Genomic DNA, 15,960 nt, shown 5'->3' on the forward strand with positions numbered 1-15,960 from the left:
AAAATAAATATGGCGACTGACATACGGACTTTTGTGACGTTAACAAGATGACAAATGCCAGATGAATAAAAATTGCCTGCGTGACGTCACACTCAATTGTCTTCACTGAGAACTCTAACCTCACTTTAAACAAAGTTCAATATGTTTACATGTTTACGATTTTAACATTTTGGTGTTTGACTGCAAAAACTTCAGTAAATACTAGCATAATTGAGTTAATGTAGTGCAAAGTGTCTTAGAGGCATAATGAGATGGAAAGTCACAGTGGATACGTGTTGACATTAGCCAACAGCATAATTGGAGTAAGCATTCTGGCAATGCCATATTGTTTCAAACAATGTGGGATTTTTCTGGCAATTGTACTTCTCCTGTTAAGCAGTCTAATATCAAGACTCTCCTGTTACTTCCTCATCAAGTCGGCTATAATAGCCCGCAGAAAAAACTTTGAATACCTTGCCTACTACATATTTGGAGGATTAGGAAAGTTTGTGATTGAGATTGGAATAATAGGGTTTTTAATTGGAACCAGCATAGCTTTCTTCATTGTGATGGGAGATTTAGGACCAGAACTTGTGGCTGAAGTGACTGGCCAAAATACTTCAAGCACTTTACGGCTAACAATTTTGATTTTGCTTACTTTGTTTTGTGTCCTACCATTAGGATTCCTTAGGAATATAGACAGTTTGGCTGGTGTGACTAAAGCAACAATTGGTTTCTATATTTGTTTGGTGATAAAAATTGTGATTGATGCTGCTCCTCATCTAGTTTTTAGTGATTGGATCAGTAAGGTGGACTTTTGGAGACCAGCTGGTATACTGCAATGTTTACCCATATTTTTTACTGCTCTGTCCTGTCAAACCCAGTTATTTGAAATTTACCATATTGTACAAAACCCTAGTTTAGAAAAAATGAACCAAGTTACTAATAGTGCTATAAATATTTGTACTGTGGTGTATCTATTTGTAGGTTTGTTTGGCTACATTGCATTTGCAGACCAAGACTTTACTGGAAACATTTTGTTAAGTTTTACACCTTCACTGTTAACTAATATTATTAAGATGGGTTTTATTTTGTCTGTTGCCTTTAGTTTTCCTTTAGTAATCTTTCCTTGCAGAGCTAGTTTCTATTCTTTAATGTACAAACAAGGTATTCAAGATGGTACTAGTGATTACATCCCTGAAGGTAAATTTAAAACCCTTACTTTAATAATAGTTTTCATTTCTTTGGTAATTGGAATTTTAATTCCAAATATTGAATTTGTTTTAGCTTTAGTGGGTTCTTCTATAGGAATTATGATTTGCACACTGTTTCCTGTACTTTGTTTTATATCAATTTCTCAGAAGGAGACTAATGAGCGATTGCTGGCTAAGTTAATGTTAGTTATTGGAGTAATCCTTATGATTTTAGGAACTTATGAAAATGTACACAATTTAGGCAATGCTCATATAGTCTCTGTCAGAAGTTCAACAATAAGTCCTGAAAAAGTTAACATTGCCAAGTTACTTCCAATTTTAAATGATACTAAAATAGAAGTAGTTGTTAAGGGAACCATTGGCCCAGATATTCGTCATGAACCTCCCCAACCTATTGAACCTATGGACTCTCAACCTGAACCACATTCAAAGGAGGTTCAAATGCCTAAGATACAAAACGAAATTAAGCCCCCTGAATTGATTAAAGCAGAACAAAATGTAAAAAATGACAATGTTGATATTGAAGCCATTAAAAAAGATGAAAAAGAAACTCTTCTAGAACAAAAAGAACAAATCAATGATTCTCATTTAAAAGAGCATCAAATTTTGATAGATAAAATAAAGAAGCAAAACGAAGTTCAAGAACAAATTGTCAAACAACAACAAAAGTTAATTGAAGTGATTGAGAAACAACAGGAAAAGAAAGAGGAAGAGGAAAAGTTGAAGGCGGAAATTAACGCAGTAAAGGAAATTAAGAATATTGCTTTAAAAGCAATAGAAAAAATCAGTGGGGACATAAATCAGAATGAAAAAATTGTGGCCAAATTGGAAAAAGATGTGGAAACTAAACTGGAAGGTAACATAAGCCTAAAAAATGAAGCTGACGAAATTAAGAGAGAAGAACAAGTGAAAATTGAAGAACTAAAGTTAATGAACAATTTATTACAGGCAAAAATTAAAGAAAATAACTTGACTCATTTAGTTGACAATGCAGACACTGACAAGTTGAAAGAAAGTGTTCAACCAAAAGTTATAAAACAGACAAACGTAAAAGATAACAAGGTTGTAGAAACAAATGGCAGCAATAACAAAGAAAAACTGGTTGAGAGTGAATTGCGGCAAAAAAGTGAAAAACTGAATAATCTGCTAGAAAAAATGCTGCCTTTACCTTTAAGGAATTCGGTCCAACCAAACACTGATGTAGGTAAAATAGTTGAAAAAAATTCCAGTACATTGAACAAAACTCAGTCCAATAATGATGTCAATGCCCTTAAACGGGACCTTTTATAGTATATGCCTAAGTCACAAACAAAATTATAATAAAAGTAATCATACATGTAAATACAAATTTATTACGTCAATCTCATAGGGATCTGTATTATAAGTTCTGTATATGTCTGTAATGCAAGTGGAATATAAAACAAAACACACTTTCTGCATACAACTCTTTAAAATAAAGTTTTGTTATTTTGTACATAGTTATTAGTTTATGGACTTTACAGACTGATACGCCTAGGTAAAGTATATTTATTTTTTGCTGTTCTATAAATTGTTACATTTGTTCCTAGATTATTATTCAGTCTAATAAATCTTGTATTTTTTGTAGTGGAAGAAAGTTTTAATTTCTTCTACAAACTGGAAAACCTGTATAGTATTATAGATATGATTTGTGATATGCATACAAGACTCATACAATATGCCTTAGGGTATGTAAGTATTTGACTGTTAATGTGAAATTAAAATGATATTTTGTTCAGATGTCTTTTTGTTGATGGCAGTTGAAACAGCATATGCTAATCATAACTTACATTAATGGCAATGATATTAGGAAGTCTCATAAAATTCGTGCAGAATCGTAAGAAATTTGTTGACCAGATAGAGACACCCACACACATCTTCTGGAAAGTGTGAAGTATGTTTCCAGATATTGACTGCAGCACTAAATGTACCCAGAAAAGTTTATTTACCATTTAGGACTTAAATTAATTTCAATATTTCCTCTATTTAAAAATATGGTCACTATAAAGTGAGATGCATAGATCACTCTGTGTGATTTTTATGAGACTGTAAGATCTCTCTTCTCTTCTAACATTGGATCATTTTGTTACATTTCATAAATGCATATTTTTAAACCGTTGTAACTCAAATCAACAGAATTCACTAACTATTTTCTCAATAAACTTTCATAAAAGTGTTCTGTTGCTTGGGAACAAAACAAAATAAAAAACGGAAGGTCACATTAATTTATTTTTTTAAATCTCATTTTGCGTCGTAAAAATGTAAATTTTAGAGGTTATTTTAAATGGTACAGTCGTGAAGAGACGAAAATGCAAAAGTATAACCCTTTACACGTAAGTTCCTGTCATCAAATACTGTTTCAATATATCACCTCATAGACTGTGGCTTTTTTCTCACCGGAACCGGTTACGATGTATTTATCGTCCGCTGAGATATCACAACTAAGTACACTCGATGATTCCTTACTCTAAAAGTATAAAATATTAAAAAAAAAAACGAAAAAAATGCAGTCATAAAAGGTACCTGAAAAATACTGGCACCGTATGGCGTCCGCCAAGCATTTAACAAATTGTCCTTCCCTGTCGATACAAACCATTTACCACCACTAGCAAAACGTAAACTCAGAACGCAACTTTCGTGTAGATGCAGTTGATATTTATCTGATTTATTTGCGTGTAGCACCTACAAAAAAAAAACAGTTATATAGAGGAACAAACTTGTTGGTCCTTTAAATCAAAGTTTAGTTCAATTCACGATTTTAGTTTTACATCTGAGACTGAAATCCACATGAAAACATACCTCGACATGTGAATTTTCCATACCAACGGCCAACCATTCACCAGTTGGACAATACCCTAAAGAGAAGATTTGCGAGCTGAAATCGTGCTGCTGCAATTGCTTTCCTTCTCGTAAATCCCAACTCCGTACAGTGTTATCCAACCCACCAGTCCAAAGTTTTGTACCGTCCGAACTAATATCTATACATGAGGCTCCGTCGGTGTGTCCCTGTAAAAATGTTTAGTTGATAAAACACAAATAGCGACAGAGAGGAAAATGTGACAGGTATCAAAATGATTTTTTAAAACTAACTCCATTTCGACTGAGGTAAGCTGCGTTATTTGAAGAGCGACAAAAAAGTGTAGATTAGAAAAGTTGTTCATCCTCTACAAGGTTGTGTAAAGGTGTTTGCCTTTCCTAAGGAGTTACAAGGCAAAATTATGCAATTGCAGTTTTCTTAAAATAAGATTTGCTCATTGCCATGCATCCCTCGATTTTATAACTTTGAAATGAATAAAGATATGAACCATCGTAAACCATGGATTTATTGTAGCACCAAACAAAGTTTATATACCAATAATTGAACAGTTCTTAGAAAGAAGAAAGTGTAGAACACTTGCAGAGGCTTCTGGCAATTTTTAGAAGGTTTGCAGTATTATTTCGAGGCCACTGATACTTTCTTAATAGATCTAGAAACTTTTGACAGCTTAAAATAATTCTTGGAAGGTTTGAGACATTTGTAGAAGCCTCTGGCATTTCCAAAATGGTTCTAGAGGCACCTGACAATTTAAAACAATTCTTGGAAGGTTTAAAGACACTTGTAGACGCTCCTGGCACTTTTCAGAAAGTTGTAAGTAGCACTTAGAAGTTTCTGGCAGATACATTCAGCGACTCTAAACAATTGTTCGGCGCTATGTATGCCTGTCCAGTCCCGATGTTCCTTAATCAGGCGATTTGTTATCTTCCTACGCCCCTGCGGCCTTCTATTTTGCCCTTCATTATAAGCTGTAGGATCCGGTAGCGATTTCCGACCGTTGTCAAAAGTTTTCGAACTGTTATGCCCTGTCTAAGACTGCTTAGAAGTGTCAAAATGATCCTAAAGGTCTCTGGCAACTTAAAACAGCTCTGTGATCGTTTAAGACAGTTGTAGAGGGCTGTGGTACTTTTCATAAAGTTCTCAGTAGCATTTAGAGGTCTTTGGCACATTCAACACGGTTCTAGAGGCTCCCGACAAATAAAACCAACTCTGGGAAGGTTTAGGACACTTGTAGAAGCTACTGACACTTTTCAGAAGGTTGTTAGTGACATTTAAAGGTTCTAGCACTTCCAAAATGACCCTTGGGGTTTCTAGTAATTTAAATCAATTCTTGGAACGCTTTAGTTTAAACACTGCAGAAGCCATAGTATATTACATATGACCAACCAAAGGTTATATACCGTTGCAAAACCCTTTTTGCTAGTTCGTTTTCCAAAACTTTCATCTTTATTTACTTTACACCGTTTAAACTTAGACTTTGTACGTAAACCCTCTTTAAAATGAGACATCAGCAGCAAACAAAAAGAGCGTTATTAAACAAAAACTTACAATACACAAAAGAAAGTGTAAGTAAACGTCCCCTTTCTATAAAAATTAATACTCATACTACAATTACCGTTTAAAAATTAATCCGAGTAAAACGTACCTGAAATTGTCGGACTAAAGTCTGATTGTGTATGTCCCAAACTGCGATGTTACCGTCCGAGCAACAGCTGAAGCAGACTTTGGAATCTGGACTGATGGCAAGAGCATAACAGGCTGGCGCCGATGAAGTTAATTCGGCTTTTATTCTTGGAGTTGGACTGGCCAAGTCCCAGATAGACAAATTAGAAGCTTCGCCGCCAACAATAAGAGTACGCCCATCGGGGAGTAACTTGACTGATCGAATATAGTTATCCCGTTGCTAAAAAGAGGTCAGTGAATAATTTCTAAATTGACACGTTATAGAAGTAGAGTTTTAAGCATAATGAGGTACAAAAATGCAGTCCATAAACAATTTTAGTCAAATAGTGATGTATAACACTCATGTTAGTATGCTTTTCGTAGAACATATTTAATGGTATACTTTTTCTTGATTGTGTGCATCACTGGACTTACACAATCTAAATTTAATGATGAGTACATACCAAACAATCCAATTGGCTCACTGGACTCTTTGTACCGGGCTGACTAATATCCCACACTTTGACGCAACCTTTCCCACCAGTATACACATATTTCGTTGGATTTGATATCGTAACCGCGCACACCACTTCGCCATGCGTCAACGTATTAACTTGACGCGCGTGTCTCGGAATTCCTGGACCAATCAAAGCGTCAGTAGGAAAAGGTACGGGTTCCAATTGACCGTCGCCGTTCATATGAAACGAATACGCGCTAAAGTTTAAGAAGTATTTTTATTAATATGGTTGAAGGCCGATTTTAAAACAAATTACGGTTTACTGCCAGGCAACGTCCCGATACCATTTGATGGCAATATCGGGGGGCGATGTAGGTTGTCGTAGGCTCCAGGCGCAGGTCCAGGGGGTGGAACTCGACCGTAAGGTAGTGGCTGAGCGTACGGGGGTATTTGGTGTTCAGGCGTTCGAGCACCACCCAAACCCGGATAAGGCGGAAATGATCCAGGCAAAGTAACCGGGACTCCTTTAGACGCGCCCATTGAACCTCCTGGCAACAAACTGGGGGTGGTTGGTCTTGGTTTTGGACCGGGGGTGAGAGGTTTTTCCTAAAAAACTGTGTTACTAACCTACATCATAATTGAGAGTAAAAAAACCTCACGTCTTTAGTCTTAAGCGATGGCGTACTCCTAGAGGACGAGGAACCGCTTCTACTAGGCGGTCGTTCTAGTTTAATCTTATCGCTACTGGAACTACCGTTGCCATTTTCTCGGATATCGCTTGAGTTTCCTGAGATCACGTGATTACCGTTTGTATGAGGGGACGGTGACTCCTAAAATAAAAAAATATATTATATAAAAAATCAAAATATATATATTTCGGTAGATACAAAAATTTGTTATAAGTATACTATAAGCCTGGTTAATCTTTACCTCATTCGCTGCATCATTTGCCACATCAACAACCAAGTCCTGATCACTTTTTTCTCCATCACTTTCCTGCAACGATTAGAAATGTTACTGAATTTTATTTCTACAAAAAATATCTATACATGTTTTGAAGTGTAAAACCGACCTGCCCGGATTAAACCACTAAATATAATTAAGAATACACTTACGTGACCTGATTTGTCTTCTTTCCGCCGTTTAACTGATTGATCAACTTCAGGTGAAGATCTAGTCGATCTCGGTCGGTATTTGTCTCTATCTGCCGGCGAATATGCACTCTACAAATATGTAAAAAACCTATTAATTGTTTACTTAAAATAGGAATAAAGGGTGGGTCTATAAAACCACTATAGTTATCATCTTTTTTGAAGCAAAAAAGTAGGTTTTCTAGCAACCCTTCTTATTCCCTATACATTTAAATCATACCAGTCTTTCTCTATCATCATTCATATGGGTGCTACTCGGCCTTTTCAATTCGTCAACGCTGCGTGGATGTAGGTCAGGTTTTAGCAGCGCATGGGCCGGATTTGATACCGCAGGATGAGGAGCGCCTCCAGGAGGTAAACCAGCACCGAATCCCAACAAACCAGCTGGTGGTGCTGGTCCCATTCCCGGTAAGACGGGATGAGGCCCTAATGGCAACGCTCCCGGACCGCCTGCATGAGGTAGCTGTTGTGCGTGGATTTGCTGCTGCAACAAGTCCATGGTCATATATCGAGGCTCCGTTGTTGTCCTTCTCTGTTTTTGTCAAAACCAAAGCACAGAGGAAAAAATCTACTTAATTCCCTCACCCAGTTGACTGTACTAGAGACATGCAGTTTCTAGTATAATCTAAACGTTACTTACAAGCAATTGTTGAAGACCCTGTTGTTGCTGTTGCTGGAACAACAACAAACAATTAAAAAAACTTATTCCACCCTGTAGACTGTAGCGTATAAATTAACTAAAAAAAATAATATTTGCACGTAGTATACGCTTTTCACTGAACTACCCTGTGCTAATAATCAACTGACAATGATGAAACATAAGTGGTTGACATAAAAACAAAGATTTCTATATTCCTTTAAATAACACTCAAACTCGAAAAAGGTGCAAAAACAAGTGCATCAAACAAGTCTGAGTGGTACTTAACACAATAAACAACCAATTGGAGTTGGTACTTTATTTAAATGTTATATATCGCCACTTGTAACTCAATCACGTTCTAATTAACTGTAATTTAATAACCAACTGCGTAAAAGACATGCACCGTCATGCTAAAACTTGAATTAAAGCTTAATTATCAACAAACCCTTACCCCGATGATAGCATTCAATTCCGACATAGTGACTTGTTTCGCTCTGTCTACAGCGCTGGCTACTTGCTGCTGGTGCTCTTGGGCTAGGAATGGCATTAGTTGCGCTATGATGGTGCTGAGTCGTTTTGCTATTTCAGTCTAAATAAACGAAAATATGTTAAAAATTCTGGACTTGTAAGAGTGTGTTTATTGATCTGTTATATATGTTGATTGATTGACTGAGATCGCAATTGGTTAACTGAGAAATGAGAAAAAATAAAGACAAACCATCAACATGATGTTTCTTATTTTCATTTAACCTAATTAGAGACTCTTTTAAGACTATCTCAATTTCAAGAAGGTATTAGCAACAGCGTTCTGACCTTATATTATTGTCGAAACGTGTAATAATATCATTGTATTTTAGCGTTCAACTAGAAAAGCCAATGTAACGAATTTTGGAACAACAAAGAAAAACCTTCAAATTGATGTATCACTAGACCTCCCTTGGCATTTAAAATCTCGAGGGTGGTTAGTGCCCTCTGTTAGGGTGACAAATACCTTCCTTACCTGTTTATGCATCTCGACATTAAGGCCATAAGACATCTCGTAGTACTGAAAACAAAAAAAAATCAAAATTTAGCAATATATTCATACAGTAACAGTGTGATGAGATCAGCAAAGGGTTGTATAGGAAACAACCCCATTTGTGTCGGACCCTCATATAACAATCATAATTCCGCAACCCTAAAGTACAAATGAAACGATTTACTGTCCGACGGATTATTATTTCCTGATGTATAAACGGAACGGTCGGGAAACGAGCTTAAATGAATACACCCCTCTAGGAAAATAAGGGGGAAGAGCGGAGCAAACCCGCCCATCCCCTTTTTCCGAAAGGTTGACACATCGACGACCGCTGCGCCCCTGCAGCCACCATTAACATTAACAGCCGTTTCACTTGTGTGTATCAGATGTGACGAGCACCTTGTCGTGTGCTTGCTTGCCAGTAGCAATCGGTAAAATCCGCCTCATATTAGGGGTTGATAAATGTCACCCGCACCGAAAGCAAGCTTATTGTACGTGATCCGAACTGGGAATTAAGCGGAAACGGCGAAACTTATGTACTCCAGATATTCGCGCCGAGTTTAGACTCCCAAAGCGACGTCTCGCTGAGAATTTAATAAGCAGCGTTTCGTATACATACTGCGGATAAAACTCCATTTTTGTAAAAGCGTTAAAGCTTTTCCATTATCCTCATGGTTTTAGCATTGCAATTTGGAAAAGCTAAAGCCCAATCGTCTATTAAAACTTCTCTTGAGCAACTCATATCGTACAAAGTTGTTATGTAAATGAGTTTCAGTTTCGCATTTCATTTTTAAGCAATTATCAAGAAACTGACACAGGAAAATAAACACAGAATAAGTCTAAAACAAAGGGTCAATCATAAGAGGGGGGAAGTTATACAACCGTCACTAGGTTGACCCTTTATTAAGGCTTAAAAACACAGGGGATGTGGTTGTTACTAGGGAGAGCTCTTAGGCGAAGAAGATAAATGAGACGCTGAGCTACTACCCCTGGAAAATCAGAAGTACTCCTTTATAACCACATAAAGATTTTATGACATAGTTCAACAATAAATCCAATATGTCAAGATTAGAACCAATTGACACTACTGGTTTCAAAAAAAAGTGTAGCTAACTGAACTATCTCCTAAACCTAAACAGTATTTTGGATATCCTCACAAGAAACTGAACTGGACTGAGGGGTGTTATGGGGCTTAATGAATCCCTTTACTGTTCTACTTAATTGCATATGTTTCTTTTAAAAATTTTGTGAAATAACACACTGTCAGTTGTACCAGCCAAAGAAATGTTCTAGAAAGTAACACTGGCAACTCATTTGTTAGAAAGTTTTTCCATTTAAAATCCTTGTTGTTCCGACTTAAATAAGGTCTGTTCGCAGAGGCAATCCTTGACTGATGGTTTTCAACTCAGAAACAGTAAATGTCAAGTTTTATTGGTTGAATTCTCACGTGACTATGACGTTTTCTGACTTGTGGCCAATGGATATATCTATTTCTCTGATTACTAGTTGGAGATTCTCTCTACGTACAGACCTATAATGATTCTTAGTCTTAGTGTCTATTGACGCAAACGTTATTGTTATGATAACAGTCTATAGGATTTTGTTAATGTAATATTACTTGTATATTATCTTATCTCTCAAATCCTGGACAAGATGACACACATGGAGGAAATTTGTTGGTTGTTAGTATGCGACGAATCGTATACTTTCTGTTACCATCAATATCTTCAATAATACCTCTCATATAAGCCAGAATATTTTAGTGTTTGCATTATTTACCGGACTTTCTCAATCTTCTTATTTTTACAATCATAATATAGATTGTACTCGAATAAAGGCCGTATGTAATGGTATTGGAAAAACGAATATTTTACCTTACTGGCAAACAAAATATCCAATAATGTGCATGGAATAATAAGTAGGCAATAATACTGTTTTATGGATGAAAATTGAATTTTTCCACTATAGGGACAGACAGTTGGGTAAAATGTGTCTAAAAATCCTAAACTGTCAGTTATTTTAGTTCACTTACCATGACATAGTGCCGCTGCATTTCGGTTTTCTCGCTAGCTAATTTGTCGCATTCTAGTTTTACCCTGTAAAACAAAAACAGCTTAAATTCTACAGAACAATCATTATAGAAAATTAAGCTTACGCGTGATATTGTGCCTGTATAAAATTGAATTCCTCCTTTATCCGTTCCAGAGTGTCGTTTACCGTCAGTTTGAGTTGGCCACCTTGTGGTGGAGGTCCCTGTAAAGTGAATGTTTAGTTTTAGCTTTCATTAATGTCAGAACAAGTACAACAATAATTACAATCAATAAAGTGGAGCTTGTCAAAACTAGGGATAGGATATTTGTTATGAACGTTATGGAAAGTGGTTGTTTTGTTGTAACTGGTTATACTAAAAAAATTAGAAATCGATCCCTCAATCTTAAAAACGGAATAAAGCAAATGTTAGGGAATTAACAGGAAACCACTTCCCCTTTTCCCATTGTCGTCGGGATTAGTCGTTAAAGCGTGTGTCTAATCTTCGTGACGGGACGGAGTGAGAGAAAAATAACATAAAAGCCGGGGGTCGGTTAAGGTTTTATTGATCTTCTCGGTATCGGGGACTGGCGGAGGTTAGTTTATTGCTTTCCTGGGTTTACAAGATGTTGTTTGTTCAGTAAAATCCAGGGGTCGGCGCGGGGCTCAAATTGAGTTTTAATAAGTCGCCCTAGTTTAGATTCGATTTCTAATCCCAGTTAACAAAATATGACTAAAAGTAAATTCCACCCTTTTTTCAAGACTGAATGACACCCCTACCAATTAAATTTATTACAGCCATGTGGTCTGTATAAAAGTGTTGCTTGGAGTGTTACTATACAAAAACGAGAATGTACTCAAAAAGTCCTTTTAACTGAAGGTTTTTAACTGAAATTTTATAGTGTTATGGCAATTATGACTATACTACAATAAAGCCTACAGGGGTACCTAGAAGGGTAGTGACAAAATAAAACAGTAGGAGATGAGCCTGTCCCACAGAGAATTCACACGTTTCTAACAAACCGGATAAGGCAATTAGACAATCTTTACAAGTTAAAATGTTTTAATGTATATCATACTGTACTGAGTTTATACTACTTATTGCATATTTGGATTAAGGTTTCTTTTAAAGAACAACAAACTTATTGTAAACAATGCTTGTAACAAAGAATGCAATCAAGTTAAACCCCATTACATATATTCCTATATTCTTTCAAATATTTTGGTAAGATATTAAATTATATCGACTTAAAGTATTATAGTTACTTATACAACTAATTCGATTACGCAAGTTTGCTATGTAAGTGGCAAGTAACACTCAAAACGACATTATCGACATGTATTGATACTTAAAGGCAAACAAAAAAAATATCTTGTTAATGATTTATCGGCAATTAACGTTGAATTGATTGCTAAACAGTTGAAAAAGGTTGTGAAAATCTAAAATTAGCAGTTTCATATGATTCACTATGGCTAGGCTTTAGCTCGTTAAACCAAGGCAATGCCAATAAAAGCTAAAATTATTGAAAAACGTATAGTATTACGCAAGCACGTTATTAAGGAAAATTGAGGAGAGTTCCATGAATGTTAAACTTGATAAAAACCGAAACGTGACTATTTCATTTTGAACCAGAGAAACCAAAAATATTTAAGTATTCGCTACATGTGCGGCGCAATAACAGTCATTAAAAATTAATAATCCAACAAACGCTAATTAAAATTGTGACCCTGTATTTTGCAATTATGAATTTACTTTATAATTTAATTTAATTAATGGGCAAAATACCATCCTATAACATTGTTGAACAAATTCCGCAGCAAATTCCATCTTTACAATTTGTGTCAGTCAACAATGCATATCAACATTATTAAAAACGTTGGATTCTGATCAATCATTTTGAAAGCATACTTGTTAATTTTTGTCATCACTTTTATCTCTGATCAATCGAATATTAATTATAATTCATAAGGATTGTTGGATATTTATAAGATTAGAGCAATTACAAAACCCTTTGAAAAGATATTATTTGTGGTTTCTCCTTCCTTAACTGAGTAAAATAAAAAACTCAGTCATTTTCATATATTGGTGTTAATAATGCTAATTTTGCATTGTAAAGGATCAATTAAAACAAGGAGTATTTATGTCAGATAAAAATACCATTTTAATAATAATTATTAAGAAAATTTGATTGTACCTATTATTGACCTCGATGTTGACGTTATCTACCATTATTGTTATAGCAAGTAGGTACTTATTATTTCCTGAACTAAACTTACAAAATCGTGTATTGATACATTCTCTTTATTAGAAAAAAGAACAATGTATGAAATGATATAAACTAGGTACTGGGTAACGGGTGTGTAATGCCAATGCTATAGTTGAGAGTTGACTATGATAGGTATTCTGTGAAATTGTGTCTAATTGCGTGGTGCTAGTTCTCAGACTTTCTAAGACAGAAAATCTCCATTTAAAGCTATTTTTGTCTATAGATTTCCATGGACATAATTCTTAGAAGTCATTTTGTTCTTGTGGTTATTGGAAAATCATGAATCAGTTATTCATGTATAATTTTCAACAAATGAATCTCCATTCCATAAGACTCCAGAATAACTACCCCCTCAATTATAGTGTTCAAAGTCGACGTCCTTGCGAGTTCATTGCAAAAGACCAAATTTTGGTGAAAAAACGTATCATTCCTTGATCAGTTCTTTTTTATGTTTAATTCAGGAAGGAGGCCAAGAAAGCTTTTTTGTCTAAATTGAATGAGGAAAGCACCTGATTCGTAATGTATGAAAAAACAGTAGCGTATCACCTTTTTTTTAAATTAACCAGTCACCTTATTTAAATAACTCTTGCTCTCTCTTGTAATTAATTATTAGGATATTTCTCTGTATATGTGTATATCATAAAACAACCCTTAAATAGAGAGAGAAATAGAGATTAGAGATAAAATTTTGAAGATATTCTCACCGAACCGGTGTACTGGGTGTCCAGTCATAATTAAGTGTCCAGTTTAAAATCATGTACAGGGTTAGTAACAAAAGTGCAAAAAAATACAAAGTTGATAAAGTTTGAATGGAACACCCTGTATATTTTCTGATGAGTTGATAGATCTTTTTTTTCTTACACCAAAAATATCTAATATGTTGACAGTTTTATAAGCCGTTTTTGAATAATTGGCAAATAAAAAATTGTGATTTTATTGTTTTTCAAAATCATAATGAAAGAGACTAAAGTCAGAGCAAATTTGACATTACAATGACGTAATTTAACAAAACAAATATATTGACCAACTGTCAAATTATGTCATCGAGACGTTCAGTTATTGCTATTCATGACAACTGTGATTTTAAAACAAAATAAAATCACAATCTTTAAATTAAAGAGAGTTTATTTTCTATAATATAACTTTGGTGACTTAATTTTTTGGTGATTTAGGAGAAGATGCTTGTCTAAATTAAGAGTGTAGGCCCAGTTCTACCAACATGGCGCCAATAAGAGCAATGAAAGTAGACAATGTGTAACATTGTAGGCCTACGCCAATTTAGGCATTCTTCCTTATCCTTAAATTGAAATGTTAACCAACTTGTCTTCTTTGTATCTCAGTTTTCAATATCTCCATGTACTTGATTTTAATCTGGACACTCTGTATTAATTCATAATATTTTAAAACCTATTGACAGGAATAAGTCAAAATCAAATCTAAAAGTACCTACCTACCGTTTTAAACATTTGGTATATCCAGTGATAAGTGACTTAATTAGTTAGTATCCAATTTATTTTCGGCATCAGTCACCACGGTCGCGCCACTGTAATCACTACATTATTATTTCATTTCACACTTAATTGCCCTCGGCAATTCCGAACATTAAAAACCGATTCGACCGAATCAAAAGTAAAAAAAGCCAAGCAACACGGCTATATGCGCCCGATATTTTGGAATCGTTCAAGTATCACCACAAATAAGAAGCGGCGTTACCGTGCCGAACAACACATTAATCGTCAGTCAATTACCGAAAAAGCTTTCACTTAACCGCAAGTTATTTTCATCTGCCAACAAGCATGCTCGTAGATCGTAGGCCAAAACAATAGACAACGCGTCGTAGTTCTCGAGCACTAGTAATGTGTATATCACCATAAGCGTCCCTTTCGAAAGTTAAGCGCCGACAAAACGTAAAACAGCCGGCCACCAAACCGAAACTAAAACGGCAAGCGCACAAAGCACAAACACAAATCCCAAATCATCGAAGGTCTGTTTACCTCTGTCCGCGTCCCTGTTGCCAAATGATTGTGAGAAAAGCCAATATGAGGACAGTGGCGTCACTTACACGTGGTCCACTCTGTAGTTTAAATAGTCTAAAATTTTATTACAGAGTGAGCCACTTGGTTTGCTTAAATTTTCTTTGTAGCGACCGTGACACTTATTTTATGTTCGACCAGTTCATTAGCTGTTATATTTACTAAAGACCTATTTAAAATGCATTCAACCCATCTACCTCTATGAAATGTGTCAACAAATAATTTATGGTAATTGGTGCAATGATGAAAAATTTAATATCAAGATATACTTACCTAAGGTGGTGGGTGACTTTCCATCCCAAAATTCTGCTGGTTGGTACTGCTATAACAGTCAACTGCCAATATAAAAGCTCCCAGTCACTGCTTCTGGTAATTATTTGGTTAAGAACTATGCTGTTCAGCAGTCAATACCAATCTTCATAAAGCACATATAGCTGGTACTCCGGAATAGTGACATTCTGAAAAATAGTTATTTTGTATTAAAGGGGTAGTATCAGAAACAAAACATAAGCATTTTACTAGAGTCAAATCAGTGATTTGACAATTAATGTCGCTGTCACATCACATTATGTTTATACATATTAGTTTTGAGAGTATTTTCTCATTTGTGATTTACAAAATCTTAGAGTATCTTTAGTCCGGTTTGTCTGACTTATCCATTAACAAAAATACAAATTC

At 35.3% G+C, this 15,960-nt stretch overlaps 2 protein-coding genes across 7 annotated transcripts; one reads left to right on the forward strand and one right to left on the reverse strand.

Annotated features, from left to right (window-relative positions):
- Nucleotides 1-99: 99 nt before the first annotated feature.
- Nucleotides 100-2,949, forward strand: LOC145731268 (putative sodium-coupled neutral amino acid transporter 10). Its single transcript, XM_081982970.1, has one exon. The coding sequence runs from the start codon at nt 252-254 to the stop codon at nt 2,481-2,483; it is 2,232 nt and encodes a 743-aa protein (XP_081839096.1). The 5' UTR covers nt 100-251; the 3' UTR covers nt 2,484-2,949.
- Nucleotides 2,950-3,422: 473 nt separating this feature from the next.
- On the reverse strand, nt 3,423-15,232 carry gro (TLE family member transcriptional corepressor groucho). 6 transcript variants are annotated; one of them, XM_081982965.1, is made up of 16 exons: nt 14,704-15,232; nt 11,110-11,207; nt 10,987-11,050; nt 8,937-8,981; nt 8,388-8,525; nt 7,937-7,969; nt 7,517-7,777; nt 7,261-7,368; nt 7,076-7,141; nt 6,805-6,975; nt 6,462-6,751; nt 6,153-6,402; nt 5,672-5,929; nt 4,011-4,217; nt 3,735-3,893; nt 3,423-3,678 (listed from the first exon to the last, which is right to left on the reverse strand). In XM_081982965.1, the coding sequence occupies exons 1-16, from the start codon at nt 14,713-14,715 to the stop codon at nt 3,571-3,573; spliced, it is 2,268 nt and encodes a 755-aa protein (XP_081839091.1). In that variant the 5' UTR covers nt 14,716-15,232; the 3' UTR covers nt 3,423-3,570. The 6 variants fall into 6 exon arrangements, with proteins under 6 accessions (XP_081839091.1, XP_081839090.1, XP_081839089.1 ...); XM_081982964.1 differs by having other exon boundaries at nt 7,517-7,780; XM_081982963.1 differs by having other exon boundaries at nt 7,517-7,828.
- Nucleotides 15,233-15,960: the final 728 nt, after the last annotated feature.

This window comes from Ips typographus, linkage group LG6 (assembly GCF_016097725.1).
Source record: "Ips typographus isolate SLU linkage group LG6, UJ_Ityp_2.0, whole genome shotgun sequence".
NCBI lineage: Eukaryota > Metazoa > Arthropoda > Insecta > Coleoptera > Curculionidae > Ips > Ips typographus.